The sequence below is a fragment of the Hyaena hyaena genome, unplaced genomic scaffold (genome assembly GCF_003009895.1).
Source record: "Hyaena hyaena isolate Hyena2069 unplaced genomic scaffold, ASM300989v1 scaffold_118, whole genome shotgun sequence".
Lineage (NCBI taxonomy): Eukaryota > Metazoa > Chordata > Mammalia > Carnivora > Hyaenidae > Hyaena > Hyaena hyaena.
Genome location: NW_024080751.1, coordinates 3,266,824 through 3,283,916, shown reverse-complemented (window position 1 = coordinate 3,283,916; position 17,093 = coordinate 3,266,824). Strand labels below are relative to the sequence as shown.

The 17,093-nt window shown below is 48.1% G+C and overlaps 1 protein-coding gene and 1 non-coding gene across 2 annotated transcripts in view; both read left to right on the top strand.

The window, feature by feature from the left end:
• Positions 1 to 17,093, top strand: part of CDH26 (cadherin 26) — a 43,021-nt gene that overhangs the window by 2,252 nt on the left and 23,676 nt on the right. The window contains exons 2-5 of the mRNA XM_039237047.1: positions 5,238 to 5,294; positions 6,989 to 7,093; positions 8,978 to 9,139; positions 15,570 to 15,717. Coding sequence (XP_039092978.1) covers positions 5,238 to 5,294; positions 6,989 to 7,093; positions 8,978 to 9,139; positions 15,570 to 15,717 — 472 coding nt within the window. The remainder of the gene's footprint in view (positions 1 to 5,237; positions 5,295 to 6,988; positions 7,094 to 8,977; positions 9,140 to 15,569; positions 15,718 to 17,093) is intronic.
• LOC120234997 lies at positions 13,522 to 13,624 on the top strand. Its single transcript, XR_005529270.1, has one exon. It is a non-coding gene; the product is annotated as a U6 spliceosomal RNA (small nuclear RNA).

Sequence of the window (17,093 nt, the reverse complement as noted above, 5' to 3'; positions counted from 1 at the left end):
TCCTGAGTCCTCCAGTCTGGGCTGTGCCCAGCTCCCCGGAGCAGCGGGGGGCCGGGGGGGGGGTCTGAGAGAAGGAAGTCAGACATGAGCAAAGTCTGTTATGTTGTGGCTGCTGTTTTTTACTCTGGGAAGTTCTACATCGAGTTATCTTTCAAGAACTCTCAGCACTAATGGTCTGCCTGATTTGTTTGCTAAGCTCCTGGTTCAAGAGCAACAGTTGGTGGACTGTAGAAGGTGAGGGACGGGGAGGCAGGGCTGAAGCCGGGCACTCAGCAGGGACGGAGCAGGCTGGACTCTGTCTGAAGGGCGCTGGGAAGCCAGTGACATGACAAAGTCTGCACTTTTAAAGATCACCTGCGTTTCTGTGTGGAGAACGCGCTCGGGAAGCATGCTAATCTCCTGGGGCTGCCTCGGGGGCCCCACGCGGGATGGCTCCCGGCCACAGAAGGGCCCGGTGCGGTGCCATGCTTAGAGACACCGTGGTGCATACCTGAAAGTCGTCAAGAGAACAAATCTTCCACGTTCTCATCACGAGAAAAACAGTTCCGTAACTACGTGTGCTGACAAATGTCAACGAGACTTATTGTGGTGATCATTTTGCAATATGTACAAATATCAGACCATTCTGTTGCACACCTGCAGCTAATATAATGGTGTTGGCCAGTTATACCTCTATTTAAAAAAATTCTCCTTGAATGCAAATTCGCAAGAAAAAATTAAATATATTCCGAGCGCCTGGGTAACTCAGTTGGTTAAGTGTCCAACCCTTGATTTTGGCTCAGGTCAGGATCTCACGGTTCGTGGAATTGAGCCCCACGTCTGGCTCTGAGCTGACAACGCGGAAACTGCTTGGGATTCTCTCTCCCTCTCTCTCTGCCCCTGCCCTGCTCATATTCTCTCCCTCTCTCTCAAAAATAAATAAATAAACATTAAAAAAAAAAAAAGATTTTCAGGATTTCCATGCAGGCTTCCTTAGTTCTTTAGTCTGCAGACACGAAGCCTCCGTGTACCCAGAGCATTTCCCACCAGAGTGAGGCCCCAGGCGCTCAGCCAGACCAGACCCCATGGTCGTCCTTACTCGATGTCCCCACAGCCAGCACCGCCTGGCATATGATTTGTGCGTGGCCCTTGCAGCAAAATGCCTGCCTGTGCACTCAGCGTTAGCCGGGCGCTGTAGCCAGACACCAGCCTCCAGAAAGTGTTCCCTCCACATTCTAGAAACATTATGTAAATCTTTTTATTTTTTACGTTTTTTTTTAAGTTTATATTTTATTTTGAGAAAGACACAGTGTGAGTAGGGGAGGGGCAGAGAGAGAGTTGACAGTGCAGAGCCTGATGCAGGGCTCAAACTCATGAAACTGTGAGATCATGACCTGAGCCAAGATCAAGAGTCGCTTGATCAAGAGACGCTTACCCGACTGAGCCACCCAGGTGCCCCCACTATGTAAATCTTTTAAATGGTATCCTTTTTAGGTCAACTGCATAAAATTGGCAGGGATGGTAAATGTAATAAGCGCACTCACAAAATCATTCCAGCAAAGAACAACCGTTTCTGGTCCTCCCCTGTCACCCAGACGAGATGGCACAATTTGCCAGGCATGCGGTGTGGAGGGGGACGCGAACTACGCAGATGTCAGGTGTCTGCACACCTCAGCACCTGCAGTGCGGCTCTCACGCGGCTGCTGGCTGAGCCGTCCACGTGCTGCCGAGTGACTTGAAGGCACAGAGCCCTCCTTTGGAGACGGCCCTTAAAGGCACCTGGTCACACACGTTCACTTACAGAAGGGGAAACTGAGGCCAGCAATGAGGCAAAACCTCGAGATATTTCTTGTTAGTGACCCGGGCCCCCTGGAAATTGGCCTGTTTTAGAAACACAATGAATTTCTTCATTTTTTTTTGCAAGAACTGCGATTTTCTCCATTTTAAAATTATATGTCTGGTTAAGCCCTTAATTTAAAACTACCAACACAAATCACAAAAGAAGCATTTGTTGTCTGATCTAATCAATGCTTGAGATTTTTGGAACTCCAAGAGTTTAAAAATTCTTCTCCTTTACGTACAGCTGAATGCAGTCTGTAGCAGGAAACAACTATTATTATTATCTTTGGCATTAATGAAACAAGACAAGCCAGTGATGTCCGTCTCCACGAGGAAGGTGGCTGCTTACATAGCAAGGACACAAGAAGAAGGTGTCTTCATGTTCTGTGAAACCCCTAACAAAGGGCAGTGGCATGAGCTGCCGCAGAGACGGACCCGACGGGTGCAAGGCCACCAAGGGGGGTGACAGTCACTCGCGCTGTCCCAGAGACTTAGGTACAAATCCCAGAGTAGCGACTGTCGCCTATTGGCTCTCAGAATGCCTTCTCACCCGCCAGCACTCCTGAGCACCCAAAGCGCTGGGCCTTGGGTGGGTTTTATTTACGATGACTTTACCATGTTAGAAGTTCAGACTGGAAAACTGTAAGCATTTCTGAGTTCATTAACGATAATAAACCCAGTGCATGTAAGTATAAGTCACATGCTTCTATGAAAAATAACCATATTTATGTTAGGTTCCATTTAGCTTTAAGAGTGGCACTGTTTTATATATATTTTTAAAAATTTTTAATGTTTATTTATTTTTGAGAGAGAGAGAGAGACAACGTGAGTGGGGGAGAGGCAGAGAGAAGAGGGAGCCACAGAATCCGAAGCAGGCTCCAGGCTCTGAGCTGTCAGCACAGAGTCCCATGCAGGGCTCGAACTCACAAACTGCGAGATCATGACCTGAGCTGAAGTCCAATGCTTAACTGACTGAGACACTCAGGCGCCCCACTGTTTTATGTTTTTGCAAATCTCTTGTTCTAAAAGAAGATGGCCAGATTCTCCTCTCTGAGTCTGCAGTCTAATGTACATGTTGTTTAGTTAAAAGACATGAAGAAATTTTGGCCTCACCCAGTTATATGCATATGGAAAGGGAGGAATATTTGAACAGCCTTGAACAGATAATTGTGGATATCCTTCTTTGATATTACATGAAACCTGACAAAGTGGTATTTTTTAACAACTGCTGCCACGTGGGATCTGAACACAGGTTAATAAACTTGCCCTGCTCTTTGACCTTAAAGCCATGACCCTCTTGCCTTTCGGATGACTCTAACCTGGGCATGAGTTTGGAATGTCATGCATTAATCGTTAGGAAGCTCTTGGCTCATCGAGTTATGTAGATCTTCCAAATGTTGACATATTTCATTCTACAAAATCAGAAAATCACATTTATTAATATCTCCACCAGTATCGTCAGAAAATTCTTGTGAGTACTGGGAAGCTGTGAAGCCCATTGTAGCGGACACAAGTTTTCCAAAATTCTAATTTTTGCTTAAAAGCTTACGTTTCATCACTGGCAACATGATACTAGCCACTATTTTCCTCGAAGTGATGGCTCACTTGTTTGCTATCCAAGGGCTGTCTGTCAAGTGCCCAACCCTGGGCAATGTGGTTTGTCAGTCACTCTTTCAAGTCAAATGCTCCTCCATAAAGAAGTGGCCCGTTCAGCTGGTGCCTCCAACGATCCCCTACACACACTTTCTTAATTTTTCTTTTTAATGTTTATTTATTTTTCAGAGGGGAGGGCCAGAAAGAGAGGGAGACACAGAATCCCAAGCAGGCTCCAGGCTCTGAGCTGTCAGCACAGGGTCTCGACCAGGGTCTCGAACCCATGAATTGTGAGGTCACGGCCTGAGCCAAAGTTGGTCACTTAACCTACTGAGCCACCTGGGCGCTCCATGATCACACACGCCCTTCCCTGGAGACTCTCTCCTCTGACGTGTGTGTTTCTCGCCTAGTCAATACGGGTACTGAAAATGTGTGCTCACGCACTGCAGTAACATTAACATCTTTGCTGCTTCACCCATTCTCAAGCGATGTCAGCAGTCAAGTGATTCATTCTTAAATGCAACAGGCTTCTTCCTTCCTTCTTTTTCTTCCTGCACATGCGTATTGCTGGAGATAGTGCGGGGGACCTGGTGCCGTTGGCTTCCTCGGTGCTGAGGCTCGGGCGATTTGTCCCATCCGTGCAAATGTCATACAGTGAGACAGGCAAATGCTACCCCAGAGTCATTAAGGAAGCACGTGGCCTTGTGGGCCCTGATGGAGACCTATAGGGAAAGGGTTAACCCCAGGCAGGGAGAGACAAGGGCCCTGGGGAGGCAGGCTGCAGCTGCAAGTGGGAGGCTGAGGAAGCAGTAGGTTTAGGAGAAAAAAAAGGGTAAACATATTCCTGACCCGCCTGGGCGGGTGCCATGCGTGGAGTCTCATAAACTTTCAGATAAGTTTCCAGTGAAAGGCCAGGGACACAAATCCTTGGTGGCTCCCCAGTTGGGACCCCTCACTCTTGAGAGCTTTGCACTTCCCCTCAATAAACTCTATCACTTTGCTCACTCTTTGTTGTCCACGAGATTCATTCTTGGACCCCGTGAGACAAAGCTGCCACTCGGGAGAAATCTTCTCTATGCACGTGGATGCTTATTGCCACAGCACTTTTTTTTTTGCTTGATTATAGTAATAACAAACAACTGGAAAAAGTCTAATGACCATCCCCGGAAGAATGAGTAAATAACTTGTCTCTGTTCACGTAGTGACGTGGTGTACGCAGTGACAGTGAGTGGATTAGAGGACACACTTCTGTGTGTCAACACGCACACGTGCTCGTTCAGTGTTGGTTCTGACAAGCTCTACAGGATCTGTCTTATTTCAACAACCTTGCTGTACATGCGTGTGTGTTTTCTGGTGGGTGGAGAGTTTGTTGAGATGTAAATTGTAAACAAATAATTCCTAATTGTAAATCATTATATAAATGAAAAGTACCAACTTCTAGTATTTTATTGATTCTTATAAGATAAAGTCTAAAAATAAGGAGGGAAAAAGGCCCAGTTGGATCGCTCCACCAGTTAACATTTGGTATTTACACGTGACACATCAATACATCTTTGTTCGTCGGGAATAGACTGTGATCTCCGCGTTACGGTCTTAGATGTCGCCTGTATCGGCGATACTCTGTGAGAATCCTTTTGGTTAGTTCCCCTACGGTTGCAGAGGAAACGCGGTGATTCTGAACTGAGATGAAAGGAGCAAGAAATTATATTGATCAAAACCAAATAAAGTTCTTTTTCTTCCTTTCCTCATTCCAGAAGACTTGTGCGACTTCAGGCAGGTCCTGAGAAGTCTATCCCCTACTAATTCACGCCATTTTTATTTTTAAGGTCAACAGCGTCAACAGCTTCCAACAAGAAAATGATGATCTTGCTGGTCAAACAAAGGTAGGGTTCGGAAGTCCCTTTCTTCCGAAGTCACGTGTAATCACACTGGACTCAGAGACTCCATTGCGATTTCAAGATTTTTAGTTCCTGGTCGATAGTCAGTTTGCAGAAAATAAATTACTAATGACATGTGGCCTTTTGCAATCTCCAGGGACTGCTAGAGAATTGCAGAAGATGCTTTTATGTCTGCTAGAATAGGGACAGTCCGGGAACATCAGAAATCAGCCTTCCGGTGCTAGCCCAGAGCTTTATCCACACTGTTCTCTTCTTTGTGGAATTAAAACATTGAACTTAACTTTCTCCAGCGTTTGAGCTTTGGACAGTCCAGGGAGGCAGGCATGCCCCTCAATCATTGTTGTTGTGAGCTCATGCCACCTTGCGAATATCTCCTTCCTGTCTCATGATCGGCTCACTTTCTAATTGAATACACTTGACCTTTGAACAACATGGGTTTAAAGTGCATGGGTCCACTTACATGCAGATTTATTTTACAGGACAGTGCTGTAAATGTATTTTCTCTTCCTTATGATTTTCTGGATGCCATTGTCCTCACCACATACGGCATATGATGTACATAACATACAAAATATGTGCTAACCGACAGTTCATGTATCAGTCAGGCTTCTGGCCAATGGTAGGTTGTTAGTAGTAAAGTTTTGGGGGAGTCAATAGTTATATGTGGATTTTTGGCTGCCCCTGGGGGCAGCTGACCAACCCTCACGTTGTTCAAAGGTCAACCGTAATTTTTGAAAAAGCTTACACGTTTGCGGACAAAAAAAATAATGTGCCCAGAAAGCAGCTTCGTTTGTAATAAGTAGATGGCTAAACTCCATCTGTGGCCTTTCGCCTGACAAGTCTCTGAGCCTGACATCTGAGTCTGAATCTCTCTCTCTTCTTGTCTTTGTTAAAAGGGAGAGTTATAGACGAAGAGGCATTAAAGACCTATCAGCACCGAATGCAGATGTTCTCATCAACTCTTTCATTTTTTCATGTATAATTTATTGTCAAGTTGGCTAACACACAGTGTACACAGTGAGCTCTTGGTTTTGGGGGTAGATTCCCATGATTCATCACTTACATACAACACCCAGTGCTCATCCCAGCACGTACCCACCTCAATGCCCATCACCTATTTCCCCCCCACACACACCCTCCATCCACCCTCAGTTTGTTCATAAACTATTTTAGAAAGACAGAGAGACACATGGGGGAGTAACCTCATTCATTCAGCGACTGTTTGTGTGTCTGCCGTAGGACAGGTGTCTGCACGTAGTCGGCACATAGAGAGACAGTGTGAGCAGGGGAGGGTCAGAGAGAGGGGGAGACACAGAATCCGAAGCAGCTCCAGGCTCCCAGCTGTCAGCACAGAGCCCGACGCGGGGCTCGAACCCACGAACCGTGAGATCGTGACCTGAGCTGAATTGGGACGTTTAACAGACTGAGCCACCCAGGCGCCCCATGTAGGCAGTGATCTTTAATGTCCTGTCTGCATAGCCCCTGAAGTGATCTTATAACCCATGTAAAATCATTGGGTGGCACATGTCGTCCCATCTAGAAACGGCTCTGCAGAGTTTAAGAGAATAGGCGCTTTTAATTCCTAAGCCTCAGAGCTGTCGTGAGGACAAGGGAGATAATGCAAATCCAGTGCCTGCCGCCTCGCCGTTACCTCCTTATTGTGGTCGCTGTCACTTCAGGGAGAGAGCCACCGGCCCCTACGGCGATCCAAGAGGAGATGGATTATTACCACCCTGGAAGTGAAGGAGGAAGATCCAGGCCCCTTTCCCAAGCTTGTCGGTGAGGTAAGGAAGCCCCGCCGCCCTCTCTGACTGGCTGGAGGGTTACGTCGCGAAAGGCTGTGTATTCGGGGCCCACGTGGTGCAGTGATGGGCGGAACACCGGACGGGGGTCTAGAGCCCACGGTGCCGCCACCAACGAGGTGGCATCGGCAAGTCCCTTCGTGTGAGTGTGAGCTGAGCACGTCAGTCACAGCTGGCAGTGGGCTGGGCAGTTCCAGCCCGCAGACCCGCCGTATTCGGCCCGTGCAAAGTCTTTAGTTTAGAAAAGTATTTTTTCTTTTTTTTAAATAAGGGAGATTGTGGTTACCGGAGGCTGGGAAGTGGGGGCAGAAAGGTAGCTGGCAGGACGGGGGGGGGGGGTCATGGAGACTCACGGGTTGATGGGGACAGAGTGCCGGTCTGGTTGGATGAAAAGCACTGTGGACACAGATGGTGGCGGCGGCCGCCCAGCCGTGTGCGCGGGCTTAGTTCCGCCGGCCCGCACACTCAGGGGTGATGAGGATTGTAAATCGTATGATATGTGTGCTTTACCACAATTTAAAAAACGGAGAAAACAGGAAGATTGTATTAGGAATTGTGTAATTTTAGAGGTCTTTGAAAACTGGAAAATCTGACCACACGGAGCAACAACGAGGTGGAGCTCGAGTTAGCCACAGTCCCCACCGCTCCCTGCTGCCTTGCCTACTCGGAGGCTGAGCACCAGCCGTTGCACCGAAGTGGTCACGTGACGGTGTCAGAATGCTGGAACTTTCCCACCCGGCCCATGTCATTCGCATCCACGACACTCCTGACCTGATGCACCTGTGAATTATGTACTGAGTCACTAATTCCCTACAGTTGTGACATCCTATGGTTTCTCGAGAAAAAAGTAAAACAATTTTCATTTTTTTGCAGTATTCATAAAAATAGTAGATGCCTGCTTTTATTTAAAAAAAAAACAACAACAACAACATACAGAGAGTTTTCAGGGCTCAGTGGTTAAAACTATATCTTCCTGAGAGTCAGCAGAACACAGTGGGCTCCTGCTCCAGAGGCATCGTATCCCTAATGTAGGAGTTAGAGATGCTCTCTGCCCCCGTCTACACAGCACAGGCCGTGCGGGCACCTCCATTATAGGCTTGCTGTAAAGATTAAATAGGCGAGGGCAAGGGAGGCCTATCATAGCCTGGCTCACGCCAAGCCCTTTGTAAATGTTAGCTGCAGGAGTATGTCTCCTGTCTCCCTGAAGGGGTCAGCAATGTGAGCACCTCGGTATGTACCCTTCCAGATATTTCTCCACAGTCTCGCTAATGTGAGTCTGTGTTGACAAAACAGGACGGTGATACGCGCATCGTTCTGCAAGCTGCCTTTCCGGTTTCACAGTACGGCACAGCCTCGTTCCGGGGGCAGGGTGTGTAAATCCTGAAAGACTGGGCCGTGCCCTGGGAAGGGGTATCGTTCTAGATTCTTTCCCAGGGAGGGACATGTGTGCTGCTCCCAAACTTCAGCCACGTCCCCCGTTCCTGCACCTTGGCATGTCTTTCTATGTCTTTAGGATGAATCCTCAAATGCGCAACTACTAGACATGGCGCTTTATTTTTATTTTTTTAATGTTTTTATTTATTTCTGAGAGAGAGAGACAGCGTGAGCAGGGAGGGGCAGAGAGAGAGGGAGACACAGGATCTGATGCAGCTCCAGGCTCCGAGCTGCCAGCACAGAGCCCGACGTGGGGCTCGAACCCACGAACCGTGAGATCATGACCTGAGCCGAAGTCGGACGCTTAACCGACTGAGCCCCCCAGGCGCCCCTATGACGCTTTAAAAATACCTGTGCATCTTAGCCTTGATCTTCAGTGTGCCTTGTGGCTTATTCTCATTTTCCTTTCTCCCCCATTTTTTGCCTTTTCAGCTGTTCAATGACAGGTCTAATAACGAGTCAGTCATATTTTTGATCCGTGGACCTGGTGTGGATGAGTACCCCGAGATGGGGCTGTTTTCTGTAGAAGATCACAGGAACGGACGAGTGTATGTCCACCGCTCAGTTGATCGAGAAAAAACACCATCTTTCAAGGTACCTAAAGCCTGAGACATGCTAAGCGTGGATTTCTTGTGAGGCTGTTGGGGGACTGTCGTACGAGCCAGGCGCTAGGGAAGCCGTCCGTACGCCACGTCCTGGGGGACAGTACGTCATGCACCGTGCTGAGCTTCAACAGTATGCGTGGGCTGTGAGGTTGATTCTATAACGTTCTTTTAAAGTCCTGGACTCTGGGACGATTCATGTGAGCTGCTGCAGATCTTTCTTCCAGTGACCGGATTCCCGCCACACTCAGGATTCCCGGGAATCCTGGGGATCGGGCTGTGGGTTGTTTACAAAGTGAGCTAACCTGGCCTTCGATGAGTCACCATTGAGATATGCGGGCAGAGGCCACTGGCAGAGCCCACAGCTGCCTAATGACCGATGGATGGGCAGCTCTGTACCAGGCGACAGTTTCTTAGTGAGTCTGCGTGTTCCTTCTGATCTCACAACTCCGACGTCATGGTCTACCATGACTCTGAAATCCAGGTTCTAAGCCAGGAAAGGAAATTATAAAGTAATGCCCAACCCACATGGTGGTATATTACATTACCAGCCTCACCTTACCGGGGTGCATAGGACATTTTCGCCTTCGTTACGTTGTGACTTCTGCTGGAAACTGAGCTTGTCTGCACACTAACTCCTTCCGGGTGGGACAAAACATCTGAAAGAGGTAATTTATATCACCTCTTCTACAACGACCTCAAACTATGTATATACGTAATCAAATACATGCCCTTAACTCATTGATAGGCTCTGAATCTCTAATTTTTAAACAGGCAGAAATTCTTCCCCAAATCCAAAAGTCCTGCAGAGATGACTCTCCGGGTCTTAACTATATTCACAGAAACCGTTGCCCACCTGGGGACTGTGTAGTGTCTGTTAAAGAGAAGCAATATAGAGTGGTCACGGGGGGCCCTGGGGCAGCCCCGCTAAATCTCGGATGAGCAAACAGAGTGCCGAGGGATTTGGGGAAAATGGAGATTTTGTTTCCGTAAGTCAGCACGGAGCATAGACTGTCTCCAAGAAGCTCCCAGGAGAGGGAAGCCTAGTGCACGGCAGGTGGGAGCAGAGGGGAGGCTTGGGCAAATAGCGGCGGGCGTGACTCCTGCGCAGGGAGGAAACAACTCACTTAGTGCTGTGTTCTCGGTCGTACTCTTGTGTTTCGGTTGCTGGTGGTTTGCCTTTAACGTCTTTACTGACCTATTGAGGGTTGGCTTCCACAAAGTTTTGCTTTATTTTGTTTAATGTTTTATTTATTTCTGAGAGAGAGAGAGACAGCATGAGCAGGGGAGGGTCAGAGAGAGAGGGAGACACAGAATCTGAAACAGGCTCCAGGCTCCGAGCTGTCAGCACAGAGCCCGACGCGGGGCTCGAACCCACGAACTGCGAGATCATGACCTGAGCCGAAGTCGGATGCTTAAGCGACTGAGCCCCCAGGCGCCCCACAAGGTTTAATGTGGACTCTGCCGATAGCTGGCGGTGCCAAGCCAAATCCGCGTTTTCTGAAATGTGAGGCCGGGGTGGAATGGTTGGCCCTCTGTCCCAGGGAGGTATTAGAACAAACAGGGAAAACGTGGGGACGTGAGCGGCGTCCCTGGGGGTGCTGCTCTGTCGGGATCTCTGGGCCCTGTGCTTGGACCTGCCTGGTCAGACGGAGATCGAGCCCGCACTCCCCCTGGCCCCCCACAGCACTGTCACAGCCGCCCTTTCACACCGGGCTCTGCGATCACTTGCTAGCTGGCCCCTCCTTTGACGGTGAACTTGCATGAGGGTGGGGATTTGGGGGCGCCCCCCCAGCCCGGGGTTCCCTGTCTCACGCCCGTGGTTCACTGTGTCCTTGATACTTTTCATTGTCTAAAGCGTATGCCTGACGTGTGTTTGGTTCTCTGTGGGTGGCCAGGGTCCCCACTGGGTGCTCGTTCTAAGAGGGAGGAGTGTCCTATGCAGCATCACTACCCCCGAGTCAGGACTATGGCTCTGCACGTAGTAGGTTTTCAATGACCTCGTCGGATGAATGAACAAGCGTCGGGGCACGTAGTCTCTGCTTCCAGGGTGTGTGGGCTGAACGGGGTCTTCCAGAAAGGAGGGCTCACGTCCCCCCCGCACCCGTGAATGTGACCTTCTTTGGAGACAAGGTTTTTGCAGATGTCATCAAATTAAGATGCGATCCTACTGGACCAGCTGGTGGACCCCTTCTAAGGGGAGGGGATTTGGACACAGAGAAGCACACGGGGAGAAGGCAGGAGACAGAGCCCGGGGTGACGCCCCTGCAGGCCGGGATGCTGGGGTTGGCGCCCGCGTCCAGGAGCTGGAGAGAGGGACCCGGAGCAGAGTTTCCCTCCGGAGGCTCAGAGTCACGCCTGCCGCCCTGAGTGTGGTTCTGGGCCCCGGAAGGGCAAGAGAACACATTTTGTCACAAGGCGCCCGGTTTGTGGCGAGCTGTTGCAGCCGATGTAGGAGACTGGCACGCAGGGGTTAACCTCCTCGTTAGGAAGACACGGAACCGGCGGATGAGAAGGGTTCCAGCCGTGAAGAGTGAAAACACCGCACAAGCCGGGCCTTCCAGCCCCACCATCTGCCTCTGCGTCTGGCGGCCCCTAAAGCCGGGGCGCGTGCGGAGCGCAGTCGGCCGAGAAGGCGGCAAAACCCCATTCCCAGCAGCGCCGCTGTGCTCCTGGGGGCCGTGAGGGGTCACCAGAACCAGCCAAAGCATTTAAAGCCTGTGATTGGGAGCGGGTGGCCAGGGGTGGGTGGGTGGGTGGGTGGGTGTGTGTGTGTGTGTGTGTGTGTGTGTGTGTGTGTGTGTGATTATCTTCTTGTTAATTCCGTAAACCTTCAAAAGCACCGTAACTCCAGCTGAGAATTGCTGGGAGACTTAAGACACAGCCGGAAAGGGGAAAACCTGACATTTTCTATGTGGGAGTCTCATCTGTTTATATCAAAATATGGTCAATCCCATAGGATACAGACACACTCAAGAAAATCATTCTTTCGTATTCCTTGACATAGTCATTTGTGGGTCTTGACCCTAACGCACCCATCTTTGCCGACTCGGAGCCCACGCACCTAAGTGGTTCTGTCTCGTGTTTGGCCTTGAAGGTCTTGAAGGTGTGTGCACGTGCTCATCTGTGACTAGAGTCCGTCTTGCACGTCGTTTAAGCAGCCTCCCGCCCCTCTGTCACGCCACTGCTCTATGGTGTGTCGTCCAAGGATCGAAATCCTAAGGCCGTAACAAAAGGCTGAACACCCTTTCCACCTCCCTCCTCCAGGGGGTTCTGAGGCCCCAGAGATTCTTAGCCTCTTGTCAGAGAAGAAGCGGTTGTTTTGCCTCTCAGGCGTCTTACAGAACTTACTGCCTCAGATGTAGCTTTTAGGATGATAAATGGAACATAAAACAATAAACATAAAACAAGCATGCAGCTCTTAGTTTTGAGTGGAAGGATTATAGTTGGAGCCGTTTCGAGCCAGGCGTCCGCGTGAGTCGGGAGCCGGCGCCGTCATCAATTCTGGAAGAGCACGCGCAAACGGTGTGTGCGACAGCCAATTTGCTGGCACAAAAATTTGAAAATGAATGTCGGATTCCCCGGGGCGGACTGGCTCAGTGGTCTTGTAGGGGAAGGGAGACCGCTGAGCTCATGCCCAGGCCACCTCACAGGGCACCTGGCGGGGCCACGGTGGTGGATGATGAGGAAGCAATGTGTCTGCAGAAAAGACGCCCAGGGAGGTGCGTGTCACGGACACCTCGTGGGCTCGGGGAAGGGGGTGGAGAGATTGTTGCCTGATGCTGTCAAGGTGCTGAGACCCCCGTCCGGTGAAGCTGCCTGCTCTGGGCTGGGGGGCAGGGGCATTGAGGGGAGTGGTGAAGACCTGGCTGACGGTGTAGTCAAGTCTACACTTACTTGGACATGAACCTGGGCCGCGCTGAGAGCGGACAGCCACGGGACTTCTCGGTGGCACAGAGTGGGGCGCCAGGGGCGTCTCCTTCTAGGGCTTCTGCGAGGAAGAAAGGAGGTGATCTGTGTAAGAGCTCAGCCCCGGGCCTTCCTGAAGCTGCTTCTTCTGGAATAAGCCTGTGCTTGCTCAGCGTTTCCGAGCCGGGCTCTGTACCTGCCGCCGGACACCCCTTGACAAACCAGTGTTCCCACAGCAGACGGCCGTCCACCTTGAGAGCTCCCTCCGGGGAATGTCCCCCTTCCCTCCTTTTCCTGGGACTCTGAACTTCTGTCTCACCGCTGATGCCTTCCCCGTATTCATATCAGTTTTCAACAGACATAACTCACTGCTTATGCTAGAGCAACAGAGATTCAGCAGCAAGTCACATTAGACTTACTTAAAAAAATATATATATGATCTGTCATATCATATATATATATATAGTGCTCACTTCCGCAGCACATAGGCTAAAACCGGAACAACACAGAGGTTAGCAGGCCCCTGCATGAGGATGGCACACAAATTTGTGAAACATTCCATATTTAGAAAAACATAAATACATAATATATATGGTTGCCCACTTTTTATTTCATATGTAGGGGCTTTTTAAAATTAATAGACTTTGTTTTTTTAGAGCGGCCTCAGGTTTACAGAAAAGTACAGTGGGAAGTGCAGGGTTCCCACCCCCCCGCCCTCCCCTCCCCACCCAGATTCCTCTCTTACTAACTTCGTGCAGGGGTGCAGAGTATGACAGTGGATGAGCCAATGGGATACATTGTTATTAACGAAGCCCCTAGCTCACGTTAGGACTCACTTTCAGTGTTGCACATTCTATGGGTTTGGACAAATATGCAGTGACGTGTCCACCCTTACGAGTGTTTTCCCTGCCCTGAAGTTCCCCTGTGCTCCCTGTATCCATCCCCCCTTCCTTCCTGAGCCCTTGGCAGCCACCGATCCTTTGGCTGTCTCCATACTTCTGCCTTTTCCAGAACATCATATACTTGGAATTACACAGTGTAGAGCCTGTTCAGCTTGGTTCCTCCCACTTAGCAATGGGCTGAAGATTCCTTCGTGCCTTCTTAATGCTGAGTAATATTCCACTGTCTGGATGGACCACTGGCTGTTTATCCAATCACCTCGTGAAGGCCGTTTTGGTTGCTTCAGTGTTTGATGGCTATGATTAAGCTGCTATGGACATCTGTGTGCAGGTTTTCGTGTGGTCATAAGTTTTCAGCTCTTTTGCGTAAATGCCAAGGAACATGACTGCTGGTTTGCGCAGTAAGAGGGTGTTTCGTTTTGTAAGAACCCACCGAAGGAATGAAGAATTCTTTGCCATCGTACATCTTCTCTGGAGAAAAAGTGTCTGTTCAAATCCTTTGCCTATTTTTAATCTTTGAAAATCAATTTTAGCAAGGTCCCAGGAAATAAAGTTAATATATAAAAATCAATTACATTTCTGTATCCCGGTGATGAGTAGTTGGAAATCAATATTAATCATTTATAATATCCCCCAAACAACTGAAGTGCTTAGGCATACATCTAATATCTGTGCGGGGTCTATTTACTCAAAACTGTAAAATGCTGATGAGAGAAATCAAGGAAGGTCTAACCAAGTGAAGAGATAGACTGAGTTTATGATTTTGAAACATGGACTATTAAGGAGATAGTTCTTTCCAAATTTATCTATAAACGCTGCACAAGACTAATCAAAGGACTAGCAGAACTTTTCATAGATATTATCCAGCTGATCACGAAATTTATATGGGAAGGCAAATCAGCTTTTGGTTCTTTTGACTTCGCTTTGCTATTTTGAACTTTAATGATACATCTTTATCTCTATCTCTATCTTTATCTCTGTCTCTATCTTTATTTTTTCCTTCTTTCTGTCTGAGTTTAATTTGCTCCCTTTTTTTAAGGTTCTTAAGAAACCAAAGATAGAAGCCGAAAGTATCAATTTGAGATCTTTTGAAAGGAAAGACTTCCCACTGCATTTGAGATGAGTGCACCCTCCTGACTCCAGCACAAAAGTAACGGCAGTAACCATTTGAGAACCCACCGCATGGCAATGGCCGCGCCAGCTACTTTCAAAGTTCCCTTTCCCCCCAGACTTTGGAGGGTCTGCTGTCCACAACGTTTCAGCAATACTGGTTCGCGTGTGTATTTCTCATGACCGCACTGACTGCATAGAGAAACTGAGGCTTCTATGCAACCTGGCCACGTCTCCCCGGGGTAGAGAGACTGAGATTAGAGCCTAATCGAAACTCATGGTGTACTTTTCCAGTCATCGCATGGGTTTGTCCCACAGTCTTTGTGTCAGCCCTGCGCTCGCTCCCTGGGGTCACGTGGTGAGGGACAGCAACGTGATTCCTGCCCTCAGAAACTTTCTGGCGAGTGCAGGAGAGGAGGCAAAACGCAATTAGGCGAACAGTGATTTGAGCCGTGGCATCCGGTAAACGATCCTGCAACATTAATACTGTTCTCTGCTTCCCAGGTTTATTTTGATGTTCTAGATCGCCGATCAGGAAAAGTCCTGGACAATTCCTTGATTTTCAACATTAGGATCAGTGATGTGAACGATCACGCACCCCAGTTCCCTGAGAAGGAAGTTAGCCTCAATGTGAAGGAGAGCCATGCTGCAGGTGTGTGAGGTGGGGGGCCTGTCCACTCTGGTCCATAAAGGTTTTTCCTGCTTTGATTTTGGGGGGGGCTCTTGATCCTAGCTGTCCTCAGGGAGACGTGCCCTGAAGGTCGCAGGCCCTGGATTGCAGCGAGATGCTTGGAGGTCTGTAAGCCTCATTTTGTACTGGCAATAAGATGATGTGGAAATCATGTCCGTCCGAAGAGCTGATATGTAAAGACCAATCTAAAATAAGCCAGATGCAACGAGGCAGAAAGCAGGGCTGAACGGCGGGCTCCCGCATGTTCTCTGTAAATTTCTCGCCTGTAAAATGGCAATGAGATGACATCCAAAGTTTCTGAGCTGCAGATTCTGTGAATCTTTAAATCCAAACCACTCTTTACTAGAATGTGCATGTATTTTAATAACAAAAAAGCATTATTTATTTCACAAAATAGTCTTTAGAAAACTCGGAAAATTCCAAGAAGTTAAGACTGAAATAGAAAGCCTATTTAATACTTCCAATTAGAGATGAGTATCATTAATGTTTTAGTTTATATTTTTTTAAATATTTTTCTTTGTATTTTATATATGTGTGCATGTAAACACACTGTATGTTATATTTACCCATGTGTATATATTCCTGGATTTTTATATATAATTACAAATGCGTATATGTATACATATGTACATTTTTCATCTTTATCATAGCATAAAATGTAGATGGGTTATACTAAATATTCACAAATGTACAGGTGTGTGTTTTTACATGGGTAGATTTACATGGGTAGATTTATGAATTTTCTTTTCTAAAAGTGCAATTCTGCTCTTTGTAAACTGATGGTGTTCTCCTATAGCATCTTGTTGTATAAAACTTATTTAATGGACGTGTTTTATGGTAACTAATCTCCCATTGTTAACACACGGATGCTTTGTCCCCACTTTGTGTTATTTTCCCAAAATATGCTTCCGTGAATGGTTTTGAGCTGAATCTGCATCCCATTCAAGCATCATTTACTTGGCATAAGCGCAGAGAACGGCTGCACACACAATTTAAGTATTCTGCTCTGTTCACCTCCCAGCACGTCCCAGGGGGCCTGCCTGTGTTCATCTTTGATTATTAAGTGCTTGCATGTATTGGTAGGTTTCTTGTCCATTTCTGTTTATCAGATACTTGTTCCTTTGTCTACTTCCTGTTAGTGTGCCTGTCATTTTCCTTCTTGATTTTAGCCTTATTCTATGTTAAGAATGTTTATATCTGCCTTGTATATGTTTTCCTGGTTTATCATTTCTTTTTAAGTTTTGTCTGTAGTTTTTTCGGCCACGCATTTAAACATCTGTCTGATCTGTCAATTCAGTCTTTCCTGTCTCCTGCATTTGCAATCGTGATGAGAAAGT